This window comes from Lycium ferocissimum, chromosome 1 (assembly GCF_029784015.1).
Source record: "Lycium ferocissimum isolate CSIRO_LF1 chromosome 1, AGI_CSIRO_Lferr_CH_V1, whole genome shotgun sequence".
Lineage (NCBI taxonomy): Eukaryota > Viridiplantae > Streptophyta > Magnoliopsida > Solanales > Solanaceae > Lycium > Lycium ferocissimum.
In genome coordinates, this window is record NC_081342.1 from 64636826 (window position 1) to 64653291 (window position 16466).

The 16466-nt window shown below is 32.7% G+C and overlaps 2 protein-coding genes across 3 annotated transcripts in view; both read right to left on the minus strand.

Annotated features, from left to right (window-relative positions):
* The window catches only part of LOC132057223 (B3 domain-containing protein REM10-like), a 45466-nt gene that overhangs the window by 20602 nt on the left and 8398 nt on the right, over positions 1–16466 (minus strand). The gene's annotated exons all lie outside the window — the stretch shown is intronic.
* LOC132030572 (copper transporter 6-like) lies at positions 10299–11848 on the minus strand. The gene is made up of 2 exons (XM_059420271.1): positions 11543–11848; positions 10299–10689 (listed from the first exon to the last, which is right to left on the minus strand). The coding sequence occupies exons 1-2, from the start codon at positions 11676–11678 to the stop codon at positions 10373–10375; spliced, it is 453 nt and encodes a 150-aa protein (XP_059276254.1). The 5' UTR covers positions 11679–11848; the 3' UTR covers positions 10299–10372.

Consider the following 16466-nt stretch of genomic DNA (forward strand, 5'->3'; position numbering starts at 1 on the left):
AGGAATTATCAAAGTTATGCCGGACCCCGACATACTTATGCCAAGTCGCCCATAAGGCATAAGTATCTTGGTCGGCAAGATAACTTTGGTAATTCCTTCACAAAAGCATTACGCGCGATGGGGCATACTTTTAACGGCAAACTTTTATCGGACCGACATAAACTTGTGAAGGAATTATCAAAGTTATGTTGGACCCGGCATACTTATGCTAAGTCTGCCCATAAGGCATAAGTATGTCGGGTCCGGTATAACTTTGGTAATTCCTTCACAAGTGTATGTCGGTGGGGGCATAGCGAAATTTAAACTCTGCCTTGTGATTGTTTTTTTTAAATTTTGACTGTGTGTGGGTTCGAAACTGGAACCAATGGGTTTTAGCCGAAGGGCAAAATTTAAAGATTTCAAATATGAGGGGCAAAATTTAAAGACCACCCCAAAAGAAGGGCAGTTCTGCGAATTGCCCGAAATTTTATTACTATAAATGGGTTAATTATTATATTATCAAAAAAGAAGATATTTTTATATAATGTAACTTTACAAAGAGTACCCTTAAATAATTAATAAATGAAGTATGTATATTTTTTTTTTACTATAATATCTATATTAATTGGTATATAATTTCATTGGACTTGAAGAATGATTTGAAAATGAATAATTAATGTTAAGGTAAAATAAGGAAAAAAAAATTATCTTTCTTTAATATGCTAAAGTGAACAAACAAAAGTGAATTTTTTTTTTTAATATAATAACCAATTAAAAGTGAATGAAGGAAGTACTGAATAAAAGCATTAATGGTGCACTTCAATCTGGCAGTTGATCTTATATTATTATCATCTATTCTATCCAAAAAAAAAAAGGTTTTGGTCATGAGTTGTTTTAGGAATCGATGTATGAGACTTAGAGCTTGTTTGGATGAGCTTAAAAAAAGCAGCTTATAAGTAAAAAAAAATAAGTTGAGGTAACTTTTTTTTTTTTTACTTATAGTTCGTTTTCACTTATGTTCGCTTTTTTAGATAAAATTTAAGTTTAAACGGGCCTAATTAATTTTTTGAACTTATTTTAAGACAAAATGACTTTTTTCCCTAATAAAACATTTCAAAAAAATTCAAAAACAAATTTTATAAAGAACTTATAAGCGAATCCAAACGGGCTCTTACTGAATTTTGTGACTCAACCCTTCTCATTTTATGTAATCTCGCAGATACAATTGCGGCCATTGGAGTTGCCGTCTTGGCGCCAAAATAGAAGGGCTGAATCTTGCTACTAAATGGTTTTGGGCCAATGTAATTGATATTGGGTTATTTCGAAGCCCAGAAGCTTCGTGCCGAAACTACATTTTTTTGTGCAGAGTGTCTCTTCAATGGTCTTTAATTTTTGGCTCTCAATTCGGTGGTCTTTAATTTTTGGCCCTTTCGCCTAATACCATGAGGTTTGGGTTCGAATCCCGACTCAGTTAAAAAAAAAAAAAAAAAAAGACAATTTCGCAAGGCAGAGTTTTATAGCAAAGTTAGGCCTGTTCGGGCTAAAATTCTGCCTTAAGGTAGAATTTGTCTCAAAATTCTACCTATACAAACTCTGCTTGAGGCAGAGTTTTGCAAGCAAATCGTTGCAAATCCAAACTCTACCTTGCGAAATTTTTTTAATTTTTGACTGAGCGGGGGGTTAGAATCCGAAACCAAGGGGTTCTAGCAAAGGACAAAAATTAAAGACCACCAATTTAATGGCTAAAAATTAAAAATCAACCCAAAATAAGGAGATTCCTGCGAATTGCCCCCCCCCCCCCCCCAAACTATATCAGGGAGTTCAAAAGAAGAAATTGCACACTTTGCCCTTCAAATGAGCTGGTTTTTAGTTTGTTCCTTACAAAATTGAAGAGAGTAAAAGTATTTGGGAAATAAAACTGTATGATAATTTGAAGAAAATATTTACCCAAATTAGCTAAAAAAAAATTTTAACCCGCTCTAGCCGCTGCTTTTACCTATCAGAAGAGAAGCGCCGCCGTCAATATATTCCCCATCGCCGTCGTCGTCGGATAGGGAATTATTGTCCTAGCCACGCGTCGGCTGTGCTGGCTACAAAATCTGGGGTTTCTTTCAATTCTATTGCACCGTCGCTTCTGAGGAACCTTGTCGCCACCATCGTCGATGGCTGCGCCGGCTACCGGATATAGGGTTTGTTTGAAGTCTGTTGCCGTCATCATCGCTTCTGAGGAACCTTGCCGTCACCATTGCCGGTGGCTGCGCCGGCGGAAGAAATCTAGGGTTTTGGTAAAGTATTTTTAAATACCTCTTATACATTATTATACACTTCTACGAGAAGTGTGTATAACACCTCTTATACATTTTGTATAAACCCCCTCGTATGTATAACCACCCCTTGTATAAGTTTGTATACTAGTCTTATACATTATTATACACTTTTAAACAAGGTTGATACATTGTCCATAATAGATGTATAAAACTGTATATTGTTGTACAATGTTGTATACCGTAAAAAAAGTGGCTATGTGAATGTAAATTAAAAATATGGCTATGTGAATTTAATTTCTTGTGCTGATTGTACATTATTGAAATTTCTCCGTATTTCCCAAGTAATAAATATTCCGAAGTCACTCTCAAAAGTCAAAACAATTGTGGTTAAAGTAAATTGGGCAATTTGCAGGATTGTCCTTCGCTGGGGGTGGTCTTTAACTTTTGGCCCTCAAAATGGTGGTCTTTAACTTTTGCCATTCAAGCAGAATTTGCAAAATTTGTCTTAAGGCAGAATTTTAAGCAGATTTTTGCAACTTCTGCCTTGCATTTTTTTTTATTTTTTATTTTTACTGAGTTGGGGTTCGAACTCACAACCTCGGGATATTAGGCGAAGGCAAAACTTAAAGACCACCAATTTGAAGGGCAAAAATTAAAGACCACCCCAAATGAAGGACAATCCATGTAAAAAAAAAAAAAAAAAAGAAGTAAATTTATTTTATATTTGCTTACGCACGTGTGTCATGTATTTGCTACAAAATTCAAAATATAACTATGTTTCGTAAATACAATCTAAATATTTATCACGTCGCGTAATTTTTCCTAAAATTATCTATCCATATAATAAAAGGAGGGATAAAGAATTCTGATTATGATCCTGGAATTATAATCCTGATTGTAATTCTATGATAACCTGATTTTTGAACTTGAGAAATGTAATAAGATCCACATCACTCTCATGCAACATTTTTTTGCGCGGAGTGCCCTTCTTTTGGGGTGGTCTTTAAATTTTGCCCCTCATATTTGTGGTCTTTAAATTATGCCCCTCATATTTCTGGTCTTTAATTTTTGCCCTTCGCATTGCAACTTTGAGCTTTCGCGCGAGTTCGAGTTCGAACCCCCCGCTCAACAAAAATTAAAAAAAAATCGCAAGACAAGGTTTGAGTCGCGTGTATATCCGGACCCCGCATACTTTTGTTAAGGAATTACAAATTTTATGCGGACCGCATACTACATGCCTTATGGGCGGACTTGGCATAAGTATGCGGGTCCCGTATAACTTTGATAATTCCTTCACAAAGTTATGCCGTGGGGGCATACTTTTAATGGGCAAACTTTTATCGGACCGGCATAACTTTGTGAAGGAATTATCAAAGATTATGCGGACCCCGAAGATACTTACGCCGAGTCGCTATAAGGCATGCGGTATACGGTCCGCATAACTTTGATAATTCCTTCACAAAGTACGCTGGGGCATACTTTTAATCGGGCAAACTCCAGTTTTAACCAGATAACTTTGTGAAGGAATTATCAAAGTTACGCCGGACCGCAGATACTTATGCCGAGTCCGCCTGATAAGGTGTTAAAGATGCCGGTCCGGCATAACCTTGATAATTCCTTCACAAAGTTATGCTTGGGGCATACTTTTAATGGGCAAACTTTTATGCCGGACCAAGATAACTTTGTGAAGGAATTATCAAAAGATCTGTGATACTTATGCCACGTCCGCCCACAAGGTATGGGCATGCTTCGGTCCGCATAACTTTGAGTAATTCTCAACAAAAGTATACGGTCCGCATAGCGAAATTTAAACTTGCCTTGCGAATTTTTTTTTAAAATTTTGACTCCGCGCGTGGGTTCGAACCTGGAACCTATGGGTGTTAGCCGAAGGGCAAATTTTAAAGATTTCAAATATGAGGGGCAAAATTTAAAGACCACCCCAAAAGAAGGGCAATTCGCAGAATTGCCCCTCATGCAATGCAACTCTAGAACAAAATAGCGAAATCCATAACAGCAAATCTCAAAACCTTAAAAAAAAAAAAAAAAAAAAAGGAAATCAAAACTATATTGCAATCATGTAAAACGTCCACCTCGGTGTCTCTCCATTAAGTACAAAGAATTTGGAATTTCCACATTGGAGCAACTGCAAAATCGTGCTCAAATCCAAAATTAGGAGACCATATTTGAACACCTTCAATTTCAATTAATCTTTTAAATAGGTATATTTTCAAGACCATATTTGAACACCTTCAATTTCAATTAATCTTTTAAATAGGTATATTTTCAATCTTCTTCATAGCTGAAATTTATAAAAACCGTCCTGTTATCAGACACCTAATTTTAACAGAACTTTTATTGAAACTCTTTTAATAAAGCTAGCTCCGTAGCTCGGGTAATTTAAATTTTAGATCATGTTCTCAAAAATATTTTAACAATAGTAAACTTACATTCCTCAATTATGACTTAGTAGTAATCTTTGACCACAAAAAAATAAAAAAAAATAAAAAAAGAAGAAGAAGAAGCAAAAACAGAAATGAGAAATTTTAATTTGTATACAATACTGTTTAATTATTGAAAAAATAGCTATTTTAATTCTTATTCATTAAAGTCATGTTTGGCCATTTTAGACCCTGATCGATTTTTTTTTTTTTGACAAAATTACACTGTATGTTAATTGAGGCAAATAATGCTATCAAAATGGACCCTTTTTTTTTTTTTTAATTCTTACAAAAAATGACCCAAACTTTTCCCTCTCTCTCTCTCTGTGTCTCTTTGCCTTTTTATATGTTGGTATAAGTGTCTGTATATATTTGTATATGCCAGTGTATGTTTGTACATTTTGGGCTATTTTTTGTAATGTAAGTTTTGGGCTATTTTTTTGCAATGTAAGTGACCAACTTGTATATTTCTAAAATTTTCTCCTTTTTTGGTCGTTGATTTAAGCTTGAGGGAAATTATTATTTTCCAAAACAAAAAGGCTAATGGTTTTTAGCGCAATTTACTCAAAACTTTCAAGAGTTATTAGCAAGAATATACACTAATCATGCGTTTTGAATAAAAGAGAAAAATTCTAAAAACAATATCTATACAGCTGGATATTCATTAATATTGTAATTGAACTCCCTGGTCAGCACTCAGCACAAACAAAAAAAAAAAAAAAAAAAAGGGCGAAAAACCTTGCAACTTGCAAGATATCTCAATTATTATGATTTGAAGAAAAAAACAGACTGAATATCTTATTTCTCTATAGTTTGTTCATCAAACATCTTAATTTAAATAAAACCCCCTAAAGAGTAAAGATATATCGTTGGTTTCGACTTCTTGTTTACTAAGTAGGCGTTTGGCCATGAAAAAACTTTTTGTAAGTTTGTATATTAGTCTTATACATTACTCCATCAATTCCCTAATAAGTGCCTTTTTAGGCTTATGCACATCCTTTAAGAAAGTGCTCACTCTTAGAAAATTAAGAATGTATTTACTAACTTACCCCTAATTAAATGCCTAGTAAAAAAAAGTTTAATAATTCTTGATTATGTAAATAAGGGTAATTTTGGAAGAAGAAAATCAATTTCTTCTTGAAATCCTAAAGCACGACTTATTTTGAAATAAAATAAAAAGCCTAAAAAATCACTTATTATGGAATGGAGGGAGTATTATACCCTTTTAAACAAGATTAATTCATTGTCCACAATAGGTGTATAAAATTGTATATTGCTGTATAATGTCGTATACCGTAAAAAGTGGCTATGCGAATGTAAATTAAACATATGGCTACGTGAACGTAATTTCTTGTCTTTGGATTGTACATTATTGAAATTTTCCCATATTTCCCAAGTAATAAATATTCTGAAGTCACTCTCAAAAGTCAAAACAATTGTGGTTAAAGTAAATTTACTTTATATCTGGTTACGCATGTGTGTCATGTATTTGCTACAAAATTCAAAATATAGCTATGTTTTATAAATACATTCTAACTATTTATCGCGTCACATAATTTTTCCTAAAATTATCTATCCATATGATAAAAGGAGGGATAAATAATTCTGATTATAATCCTTGAATTATAATGCTGAATGTCATTTTATGAAAACCTGATTTTTGAACTCGATAAATGTTATAAGATCCACATCATTCTCATGCAATGCAACTCTAGAACAAAATAGCGAAATCCACAACAGCAATTCTCAAAACTAACCAAAAAAAAAAAAAAAAAATCAGAACTACATTGCATTCATGTAAGACTTTCACATCGGTGTCTCTCCATTAAGTACTAACAATTTGGAATTTTCACATTGGAGCAACTGGAAAATCGTGGCCAAGTCCAAAATTAGGAGACTATATTTGAAATCACGTTTGAACACCTTCAATTTCGATTAATCTTTTGAATATGTATATATATTTTACAATCTTCTTCCTTGCTGAAATTTATAAAAACCGTCCTATTATCATACACAGGGGCGGAGCCAGCGTATGTCCAGGGGGTTCCGAACCCCCTCGGCGAAAAATTACATTGTATTTTTGAAGTTAAAATTATTTTATTATGTATATATAATAGATGTTGAACCCCCCCCCCCCCCGACTTCTTCGTATATTTACCTTCAGAATTTTTGAACCCCTGGATGAAAATCCTGGCTCCGCATTCATACACCCTAATTTTAAGAGAACGTTTATTGAAACTCTATTAATAAAACTAGCTCCGTAGCTCGGGTAATTTAAATTTTAGATCATGTTCTCAAAAATATTTTGACAATAGCAAACTTACATTCCTCAATTATGAGTTATGACTTAGTAGTAATCTTTGACCTCAAAAAAAAAAAAAAAAAAAAAAAAAAAAAAGAATAAAAAAGAGAAATGAGAAATTTTAATTTGTATACAATACTGTTGCTTAAGTTTTAATTATTGAAAAAATAGCTATTTTAATTCTTATTCATTAAAGGTCATGTTTGGCCATTTTAGACACTGATCGATTCTTTTTTATTATTTTTATTGTTGATTTAAGATTAAGGGAAAGTACTATTTTCCAAAACAAAAATGCTAAGGGTTTTAAGCGCAATTTACTCAACAGAAAAACTTTCAAGAGTTTTTAGCAAGAATATACACTAATCGTGCATTTTGAATAAAAGAAAAAAAATCCTAAAAACAATATCTATACATCTGAATATTCATTAATATGGTAATTGTAACTCCTTGGTCAGCACAAAAAAAAAAAAAAAAAAAAAAGAAGGGCAAAAGGCCTTAAAAGAAATCTCAATTATTATGATTTGAAGAAAAAACACAATGAGTATCTTATTTTTTAGTCAATAGTTTGTTAATCAAACATTTTAATTTAAATAAACCCCCTAAAGAGTAAAGACCATCGAAAATTCAGAATTGATTGATTCAGACTTATTCCAATTTGGGTGACTCAGTTATGACTCATTAAGAGAGTCTCACCCAATACTATAACGTCGAAATTCGAGGTGTATAAATATCTCGTTGGTTTGGACTTTTCGTTGATTTTTTATATTTATAAACTAAATCAACTTAAATCAATAAAAATTTAAGTTAAAGGATTGACCTTTTTTCAATTAATACAAAACCCAACTAATTATGGAAAATTATAAATATCTAAGTTAAAAATAAATTTTATATAATATAAAAGGTATTACATAGATGAAGGCTTGAAAATAGCAAGGGTAAAATAAACATTGCATAGGATAATGTTCGGGGGGGGGGGGGGGAAGACTAATTTTGCATAGTTAAGGGGGAGTTTGATTTTTAAAGCATCGTTGAAGGGCGAAAATCAAAAGAAAAACTTTCAATGCATTTTGAAGGAAAAAAAAACCCTAAGAACCATATCTATACGTCAGAATATTCGTTAATATTGTAATTGAATTCCTATGTCAGCACAAAAATAAGGCAAAAAAACCTTGCAAGACATCTCAGTTATTATGATTTGAAGCAAAAAAAAAAAAAATGAATATCTTGTTTCAATAAGTCAATAATTTGTTAATCAAATATTTTAAATAAAAACCTATAAAATCATATGTACTCCCTCCATTCCAAAATAAGTGTCATTTTAGGCTTTTTATTTTGTTCCAAAATAAGTGACGCTTTAGGATTTCAAGAAGAAATTAATCCTATTCTTCCAAACTTACCCTTATTTATAATTAAGAATCATTAAATAACTTTTCTTTTTCTAAGCATTAATTAGGGGTAAATTGGTAAAAATACTTCTAATTTTTTAGCAGTGAATAATTTTTTAAGGAGTGTACATGAGCTAAAAGAGATACTTATTTTGAAATGGAGGGGTATCTATTTTTCTGTTTGACCATCGGAAGTTCAGAATTGACTGATTCAGACTTATTCCAATTTGGGTCCCTCATTTATGGTTCATTAAGGGAGACTCAACAAAGTCTATAACGTGAGATTCGGGGTGTATAAATATCTCGTTGGTTTGGGATCTTTCATTTACTATTAATCAAATTAATTGTATTGATCTTTTATATTTATTTCTTCCGTTTACTTTTATTTGTCACGTTTTGAATTTTTACTCTGTTTAAATAATAATAATTAAGATAGGTATTTTATCACAATATCCCTATTAAATGGTGTATAATTGCATTGGAGTTAAAAAAATAATTTGAAATGAGTAATAAATATTAAGGATAAAACAGAAAAAAAATTTATCATACCTTGATATGTGAAAATTGACAAATAAAAATAAAAATTTATAAAGAGAATAGCAGACAAGTAAAGTGAACGGAGGGAGTATAACCTAAATCAAACTAAGCTAATAAGAATCTGACTGTTAGGTTTTCTCGATTATTCAGAATTTTTTGTGGTTTGATGCAAAGCATTTACATTAAATTTTTGTGAAACTTGTAAATGCCATATTGCTTTTTGCAATCATACTTAGTCCAGTTGATTTTAAATACTCCCTCCGTCCCATATTATTTGGCTACTTTCTACTTTATACGCTCTTTAAAAAATCACAAATAAAAAATTTATTTTACTATCTTATCCTATTTCTCTCTAATAAATATATTCTAATCAATATTGATCATTTCAAGAACATTTAATACTACGAGTAAGATGAAAAAGGTCTAATTAATTTTATCTTGATTTGTAAATGAACATATAATTTGAGATATATATTTTTAGTAATATGACCAAATAACATGAGATGGAGGAAGTAATTACACACAAAATTGTCAACCACAACCATAAAAGGAGAAAATTTCCGCACATTACATCGACAAATTCAAATTCAACTTCAACTTCAACTTTTAGAAGAAACTCTTTCTAACTTTTTAACCACGAAATTTTTAAATTAAAATGGATGAATTTTGTAGGAGACACGTGTAATAATTGTATTTAAGTTAATATATGAACAGAGGTAAAAACATTTGATTTTGGTTCCGACTTTATTTAAGTTACTTATATGAATAGTGAGATACAATTACAAGCCCAAACATAATGTTAAAATTTTTAAGCAAAATATTATGAAAATATTAAAGAAGTAGTATTATTTTTATGCGCAAACTAACTTCAAAAATGTGTACGTAAACATCTACTAGTTCGTTTAATATCGATTTGACCTTTTTTCAATTAATACAAAACCCAACTAATTATGTTCTTTTTTAATAACGAAACTAAATCAAACCAAACTGCTAATTCAGTAATTTTCTCCGACTTAAATCAGATTTATCCATTTGGTGCGGTGTATGGACTTTCATGCTACATCCCTAATCAAAATCTTCATAGATTGCACTAATTGAATTAATCTTTGGTCATCAAAAAAGTGAGTAATCTTACAAGATATCCCAAAAAGATGCCCTATGCATAGTTATTACTTTCCCCCCACATATTATTCCGAAAACCTGTTCTGACATAAAATTGTTATAATTTTCTGAAATTCAAAAAAGCTATTTTTACAATTTTCACCTAAAATCAGTCGACAAAAATTCAAAAACAACTCATATTCATATCCAAAAACAACTCAAATTTTCGTATACCATTTTCAACTTGACAATGAATACTATTATTTTTCCAAATTTCACAATTCTTATGTCCAAAACATCTATTTATAATTTGAAAAAAAAATAAAAAATATACACTCTACTAAATATCTTTATATCAATTTGTCAACAATTACAAGGCATAGAAGGAAGATCCGATGCCTTAGCATAAGCAGTCAACGACTTCTTCTTAAAAACCCTACTCCCAAAAACCAAAAACCCTAACGTATGCCCAGCAATCGCCATTAAAAAAATGCCACCATTAAATGACATCACAGCTAGCATAACCAAATAAGCCAAACCAATTCTAACACCGTATAAACCGGTCTGGATCAAACCCGCTGCCACGTGGTTAGCATCATCTTTGATGTAATTTGTGTGTGAGAGCCACTCGACGAAGAAGGCGAGTAGGAAAATGACGAAAAGTGCGAGGATGTACATACCTGAAAGTTGAAAGTTGAATGACAAGGATAAATATGGTCTGAAAGTTGGTCATAAGACCTCTTTTGTGGGCTGGAAAAGAGAAGGGAAATCCCATTCATGCTTCTATCACGTATCTCTAGTCTCGACATAAGTTACTATGTAATATTTATGAATATTATACGATGAATGAATTTATTAAAAAAAAAGAGGATAAATACATGAAAAAGTATAACTAAAGACAAATACTCCCTTCTCCCCATAATTTTTAAATTTCGATATTCAAACAAATTTTTCTTTAATCATAATTTGTCGAAAAAGTATAACATAAGACAAATATTCCCTCTATCTTAATTTACGTGAGACCTTTTGAATTTTGATATTCAAACAAGTCTTTTTTTATAATAATTTTTTTCTTGTTTCCTTTAAATATTTCAAACTGTCAATTGTTATGATTTATATAATAGTTTTTTAAGATAATTTTTAAATATATAAATTTCATTTCAAAAATTTAAAGATTCATACCCGATTTCACGATTAAAATTAAATTATTTGACACTCGAAATTCAAACTATGCCACTTATAGGAGTATATCTTTTTTTAGAGTACAGGGGCAAATCTGACCCTTTTCTGTTTCAAAAAAAGCTCTGAACTTCGTAAATAGTCCAAATTCTTTATATTTTTCGATCACTTTAGTAAAAATTCTGAATCAGCCTCTGAGTATTATGAAGGACAAATATAGTTTTTATTTGGAGTACTAAGGGAAAATCTGATCCTTTTACGTTTCAAAAATGCTCTAAACTTCGTGTATAGTCAAATAGAGTCACATGAATTGCACTCTCACGGAAAAGGAAATAAGAAAAATGATGTACATACCGATGTTGTTGTTATATCCAGGCCAACCGGAGAAGAGAATTTCAGCGTTTTTCCCCCAGAAAAACGTCATGTGCATCATATGGTTGTGGTTATTTGATGGTGGTGGTGACATGGTCATATCCATAGCGTTATTCATTTCTGCAATTTTGATGACTTTCTCTCTTGAATTTTCTTCCAAGTCAATTGGGGTAGAAGAAATGGATGATGGAGGTGTATAGATAGATATTTAGATAAGTAATTGACAGTACACTTCAGTAAATGCTGTTTAGTGTAGTACAAGAAAAGTATGTAACTTTGTGTGCCCAAAATGCAAATCTAACTTTTTGGGTAAAATAAAATGGTTTCAATATTTATTAGTGTCAGACACGTGTTGGGCTGATTAACTAATGCTCCATTGCTCCCTCCGTTCTGTCTTAATTTAATTAGACACAGAATTTAAGAAATAAAGAGGCATCTTAAATCCTATGGCTCTAAATTAAAGATGTATATAATATATTAAAATGTTCTTTGAATCTTATGATTATAAACTTGCTATATATGATATTTGAATTATCAACTCACTAAATAAAAGAAATGCTCTTTTTGAGATAAATAAAAAAATGAAAATAAGTCACTTAAATTGAAATAGAGGGAGTACTTACAATTAGCTCCCTTCTTCGTATCATCGTCCTGTTTCGAACCGAAAGCTATAACTATTTTCAGTATTTTTTTATCCCTTAGTTATAATTTATGTGATATTTTTTTTAATTTAACTTTAAATTTTATATTTTGCTTTTAACGAGATGATTTATGATCACATAAATATTTTTAATTTATTTTAGCTCACAAATTTTAATTTTTTTATTCTTAAATCTTAATATGATTTATAATCACACAAATATTTAAAATTTGTTTTAGATGATAAATTTCAAAAGTATTTTTTTCTTTCTTCAACATTATTGTTCTTTTATCAACAAGCAGCAAGTTTAGATACTTGCTTGAATTATAGAAATAGAGAAGAAGAAGGAATGAGAGTAGAGAAGAAAGATGATTGAGATTAGAAAGAGAAAATCTTATACATTGTGTTAATCTTCAATACAATACAATCAGTATATATAATGACTCTTAACTAACTTACTAACTTCCTAACAATAACTAACTTTGTGAACAATAACTAACTTTGTGAAGTAGTTAAGACTAGACCATAAGGAATTTACTAAACTGCCCTTGATCCTTCAAGTCACTTCTTCCACTCTTCCTTCAACACTCCCCTTCAAGCTGGGATTTGAAAATATGTTGAAAACTCCTAGCTTGGATTTAAAATAATCATGTTGAGCCCTATTGAGCCCTTTGGTTAGAATGTCTGCTGGTTGCTCTCTTGTTGGAACATACTTGGTTGCAACTACTCCTTGACAGATTTTTTCTCTTATAAAGTGACAATCAATTTCTATATGTTTGGTCCTCTCATGATACACTGGGTTGGCTGCAATTTGTATTGCTGCTTTACTGTCTGAAAATATGTCCACTGGTTGACTTATTTGAATTCTAAGTTCCTTCATTAATCCCAAAAGCCAAACTAACTCTGAGACTGTTGAAGCCATGCTTCTATATTCTGCTTCTGCAGAGCTCTTAGACACAGTAGACTGCTTTTTTGACTTCCATGTAATCAAAGAGTCACCAAACTTGATAAGGTAGCCTGTTACAGATTTTCTAGACTGTGGACATGATGCCCAGTCTGAGTCACAATATGCTGAGATTGTGTTCTTCTGTTTAGTTGACAGTAATATTCCTTGTCCAGGCTGGTGTTTGACATACCTTACTATCCTCAAGGCTGCCTCTAGGTGAGATTTTTTTGGTTGTTGTAGAAATTGGCTTAAGGTCTGTACTCCATAAGCTATATCTGGCCTTGTCATTGTCAAGTACAATAGCTTCCCTATAAGTCTTTGGTAAGCTGCTTGATCAGCTAAGGGATCATTGTTTACAGTAGTTGAGGTGGTTGCCTGAATATGATCATCAAGCTGCTTAGTAGTTAGCTTGATATTAGTGTCCATTGGTGTTACTGCTGGTCTTGCACCACTTAATCCTGCTTCAGAGATGAGTTCAAGTGTGTATTTTCTTTGATGCATTAAGATTCCTTGTTTGGACCTAGCAAACTCAATTCCCAGAAAATATTTTAACTCTCCCAAGTCCTTCATCTTGAAGGCCTGTTTCAACTTTCCTTTAGTTTCTTCAATTATCTCAAGACTGTCTCCTGTAACAAGCATATCATCCACATAGATTAGAATGATACTTGTTCCTTTAGTTGTAGTCTTGGTGAACAGTGAGTGATCATAATCACTTTGTTTGAATCCAAACTTCAGTAGTGCCTCAGACAGTTTTGCATTCCAATGTCTAGGTGCCTGTTTCAACCCATATAGGGATTTAATAAGCCTGCAAACTGGTCTTGTCTCCCCTTGGCTGTTAAATCCCTGAGGTAGATCCATGTAGATCTCATCAAAGAGATCACCTTGTAAGAAAGCATTGAACACATCCATTTGGTGGATGTGCCACTGATTTTGAGCAGCTAAAGCAAGTATAGTTCTGACTGTCTTCATTTTTACAACAGGAGAGAATGTTTCTTGATAATCTATGCCTTCTTTTTGGCTATATCCTTTTGCAACCAGCCTTGCTTTAAACCTTTCCACCTCTCCTGTTGATTTGTACTTTACTTTGTAAATCCATTTGCATCCTATAGGAATCTTCCCTTGTGGTAATGACACAATTTCCCATGTATTATTATTTTGTAGTGCTGCTATCTCAGTTTTCATGGCCTCCACCCACCTTGGATCTTTGATAGCCTCTGAGTAAGTTTTTGGTTCTGTAATACCTGAGAAAGCAGTGATGAACTCTTGATATTTAGCTGTTAGACCTTCATAACTAAGGTACTTATTTATCCCATATGGAGCATCTGGTGTAGTAGTGAGTGACACAAAGTCCTTCATCCAAATTGGAGGCTGTTTGCCTCTAGTTGATCTCCTCTTATCATTTTCCTGCTGCCCTGAACCTTGAGGCATTGCTAGTTCAACTGGTGTTGGTATTGGAATTTGAAGTGTAGGTTGTTCATCTTGAAGTGGTATTTGATTTTGAGCTAAAAGTTGTTGTACTGCTTCTGATGCTGTTTGCACCCTTTCCTGGTCATTTGTGTTGGTTGAGGTTGGATTTGCAACTGTATGACTGGTTTGTGTTATGCATTGATTTGCTGGTGTGTCATCAATGTTGATATGATTGTCTACAAAAATAGGTTCAGGATTGACTTCTTTTTTCGAAAATGGGAACACTGTTTCATTGAACACAACATCCCTGTTGATAAAGAATACTTTGTCAGTCAAATCATATAGAATGTACCCCTTTTGTAACTCTGAATATCCCATATGCACAGATATTTTAGTCCTAGACTGCAATTTATCATGCTGGTTGACATGTTTAGCATAGCACAAGCAACCTATTATCTTCAAGTGATTTAGTGAAGGTTTTCTCTTATGTAGCCTCTCATAAGGTGATGTATTATTTATAACTAAGCTAGGTAGCCTATTTATCAAATAAACTGCAGCAAGTGCACAGTGCCCCCAAAATCTTAATGGAATATTTGCTTGAAACCTGATTGCTCTAGTAATTTCAAGTATGTGCCTATGTTTTCTCTCAGCCACCCCATTTTGTTGGGGTGTATATGCACATGTTGTTTGATGCACTATCCCTAACTGTTTGAACATAGTGTCACAGATGGAATTGACAAACTCAGTTCCATTATCTGTCTTAATGATCTTAACTGTTTTGTCAAACTGAGTTTTTGCAAACTGTAAGAAATACTTCAATGACACACACACATCAGATTTTTGTTTGAGTAAAAATATCCAAGTAAATCTGGAGTAATCATCCACAATAGTGAGAAAGTACTTATTGCCATCATAGGTTGCAGTTTTGTAAGGACCCCAAAGGTCTATATGTAACAAATCAAAGTAAGAATTGCTTTTTATACTACTATTTTGGAAAGGTAACCTAGCCTGTTTTGCACAGGGACAGATAGTACAAGTAGTGACTTTATCCTTGATATACTGAATACTAAAAGGAAACAATTTCTTGAGAACTATAGAAGAGGTATGTCCAAGTCTTTTATGCCACAACTCTATGTCAATTGCTGAGGCTGTGTGTCCTTCTGAATTTTGAACTGCTAGACTAATGTGTTTCTCTGCATTTTCACTCATCAACAAGTATAATCCACCTTCTTGTTTACCAATCTCCTTCACCCTCCCAGTGAAGAGATCCTGCAAAAGGAAAAAATCAGGATAGAAGGAAGCAAAACACTTCAATTCTCTTGTTAGTTTAGCCACAGATAATAGATTAAACTTAAACTGTGGTATGTAGAACACATGAGATATTTTACTTCTAGCTGATATATTACTACAGCCAGTGTGGGTGACTAGGGACACATCACCATTAGGCAAATGTACCCTTTTTGGAATAGCAGTTTTTGTAACTGTTTCCTTTTGTAGCAACTCCTTATCAGCAGCCATGTGATTTGTGGCTCCTGTATCCACAATCCACTCTGGATTGTGAGGTGCTAACATCACCTTTATTTCATCTATACCTGGTAACTCAGAGGTGGATAAAGCATCTGGACTGATGTTAGTGTTGTTTTGACTTAGAACAGCAGCATTTGCATTTGCTTGCATAGTAGAAGTAGAAGTCTGACCACTCTTTTGATTCAGCAACTGTAGGATCTGCTCATACTGTCCTCTAGTGATAGGATTTGCAGCACTTGTCCCAACTTGATTTATTTGTGCCTGAGCAAGACCTTGACCATTGAACCCTGTTGTTGTTTGACTAGATACCCCTGGTATATACACATTAGTATTTTGACCATACTCATAAGCAGGCTGAGCAGTATGATTCTGCACATTTGTCATGG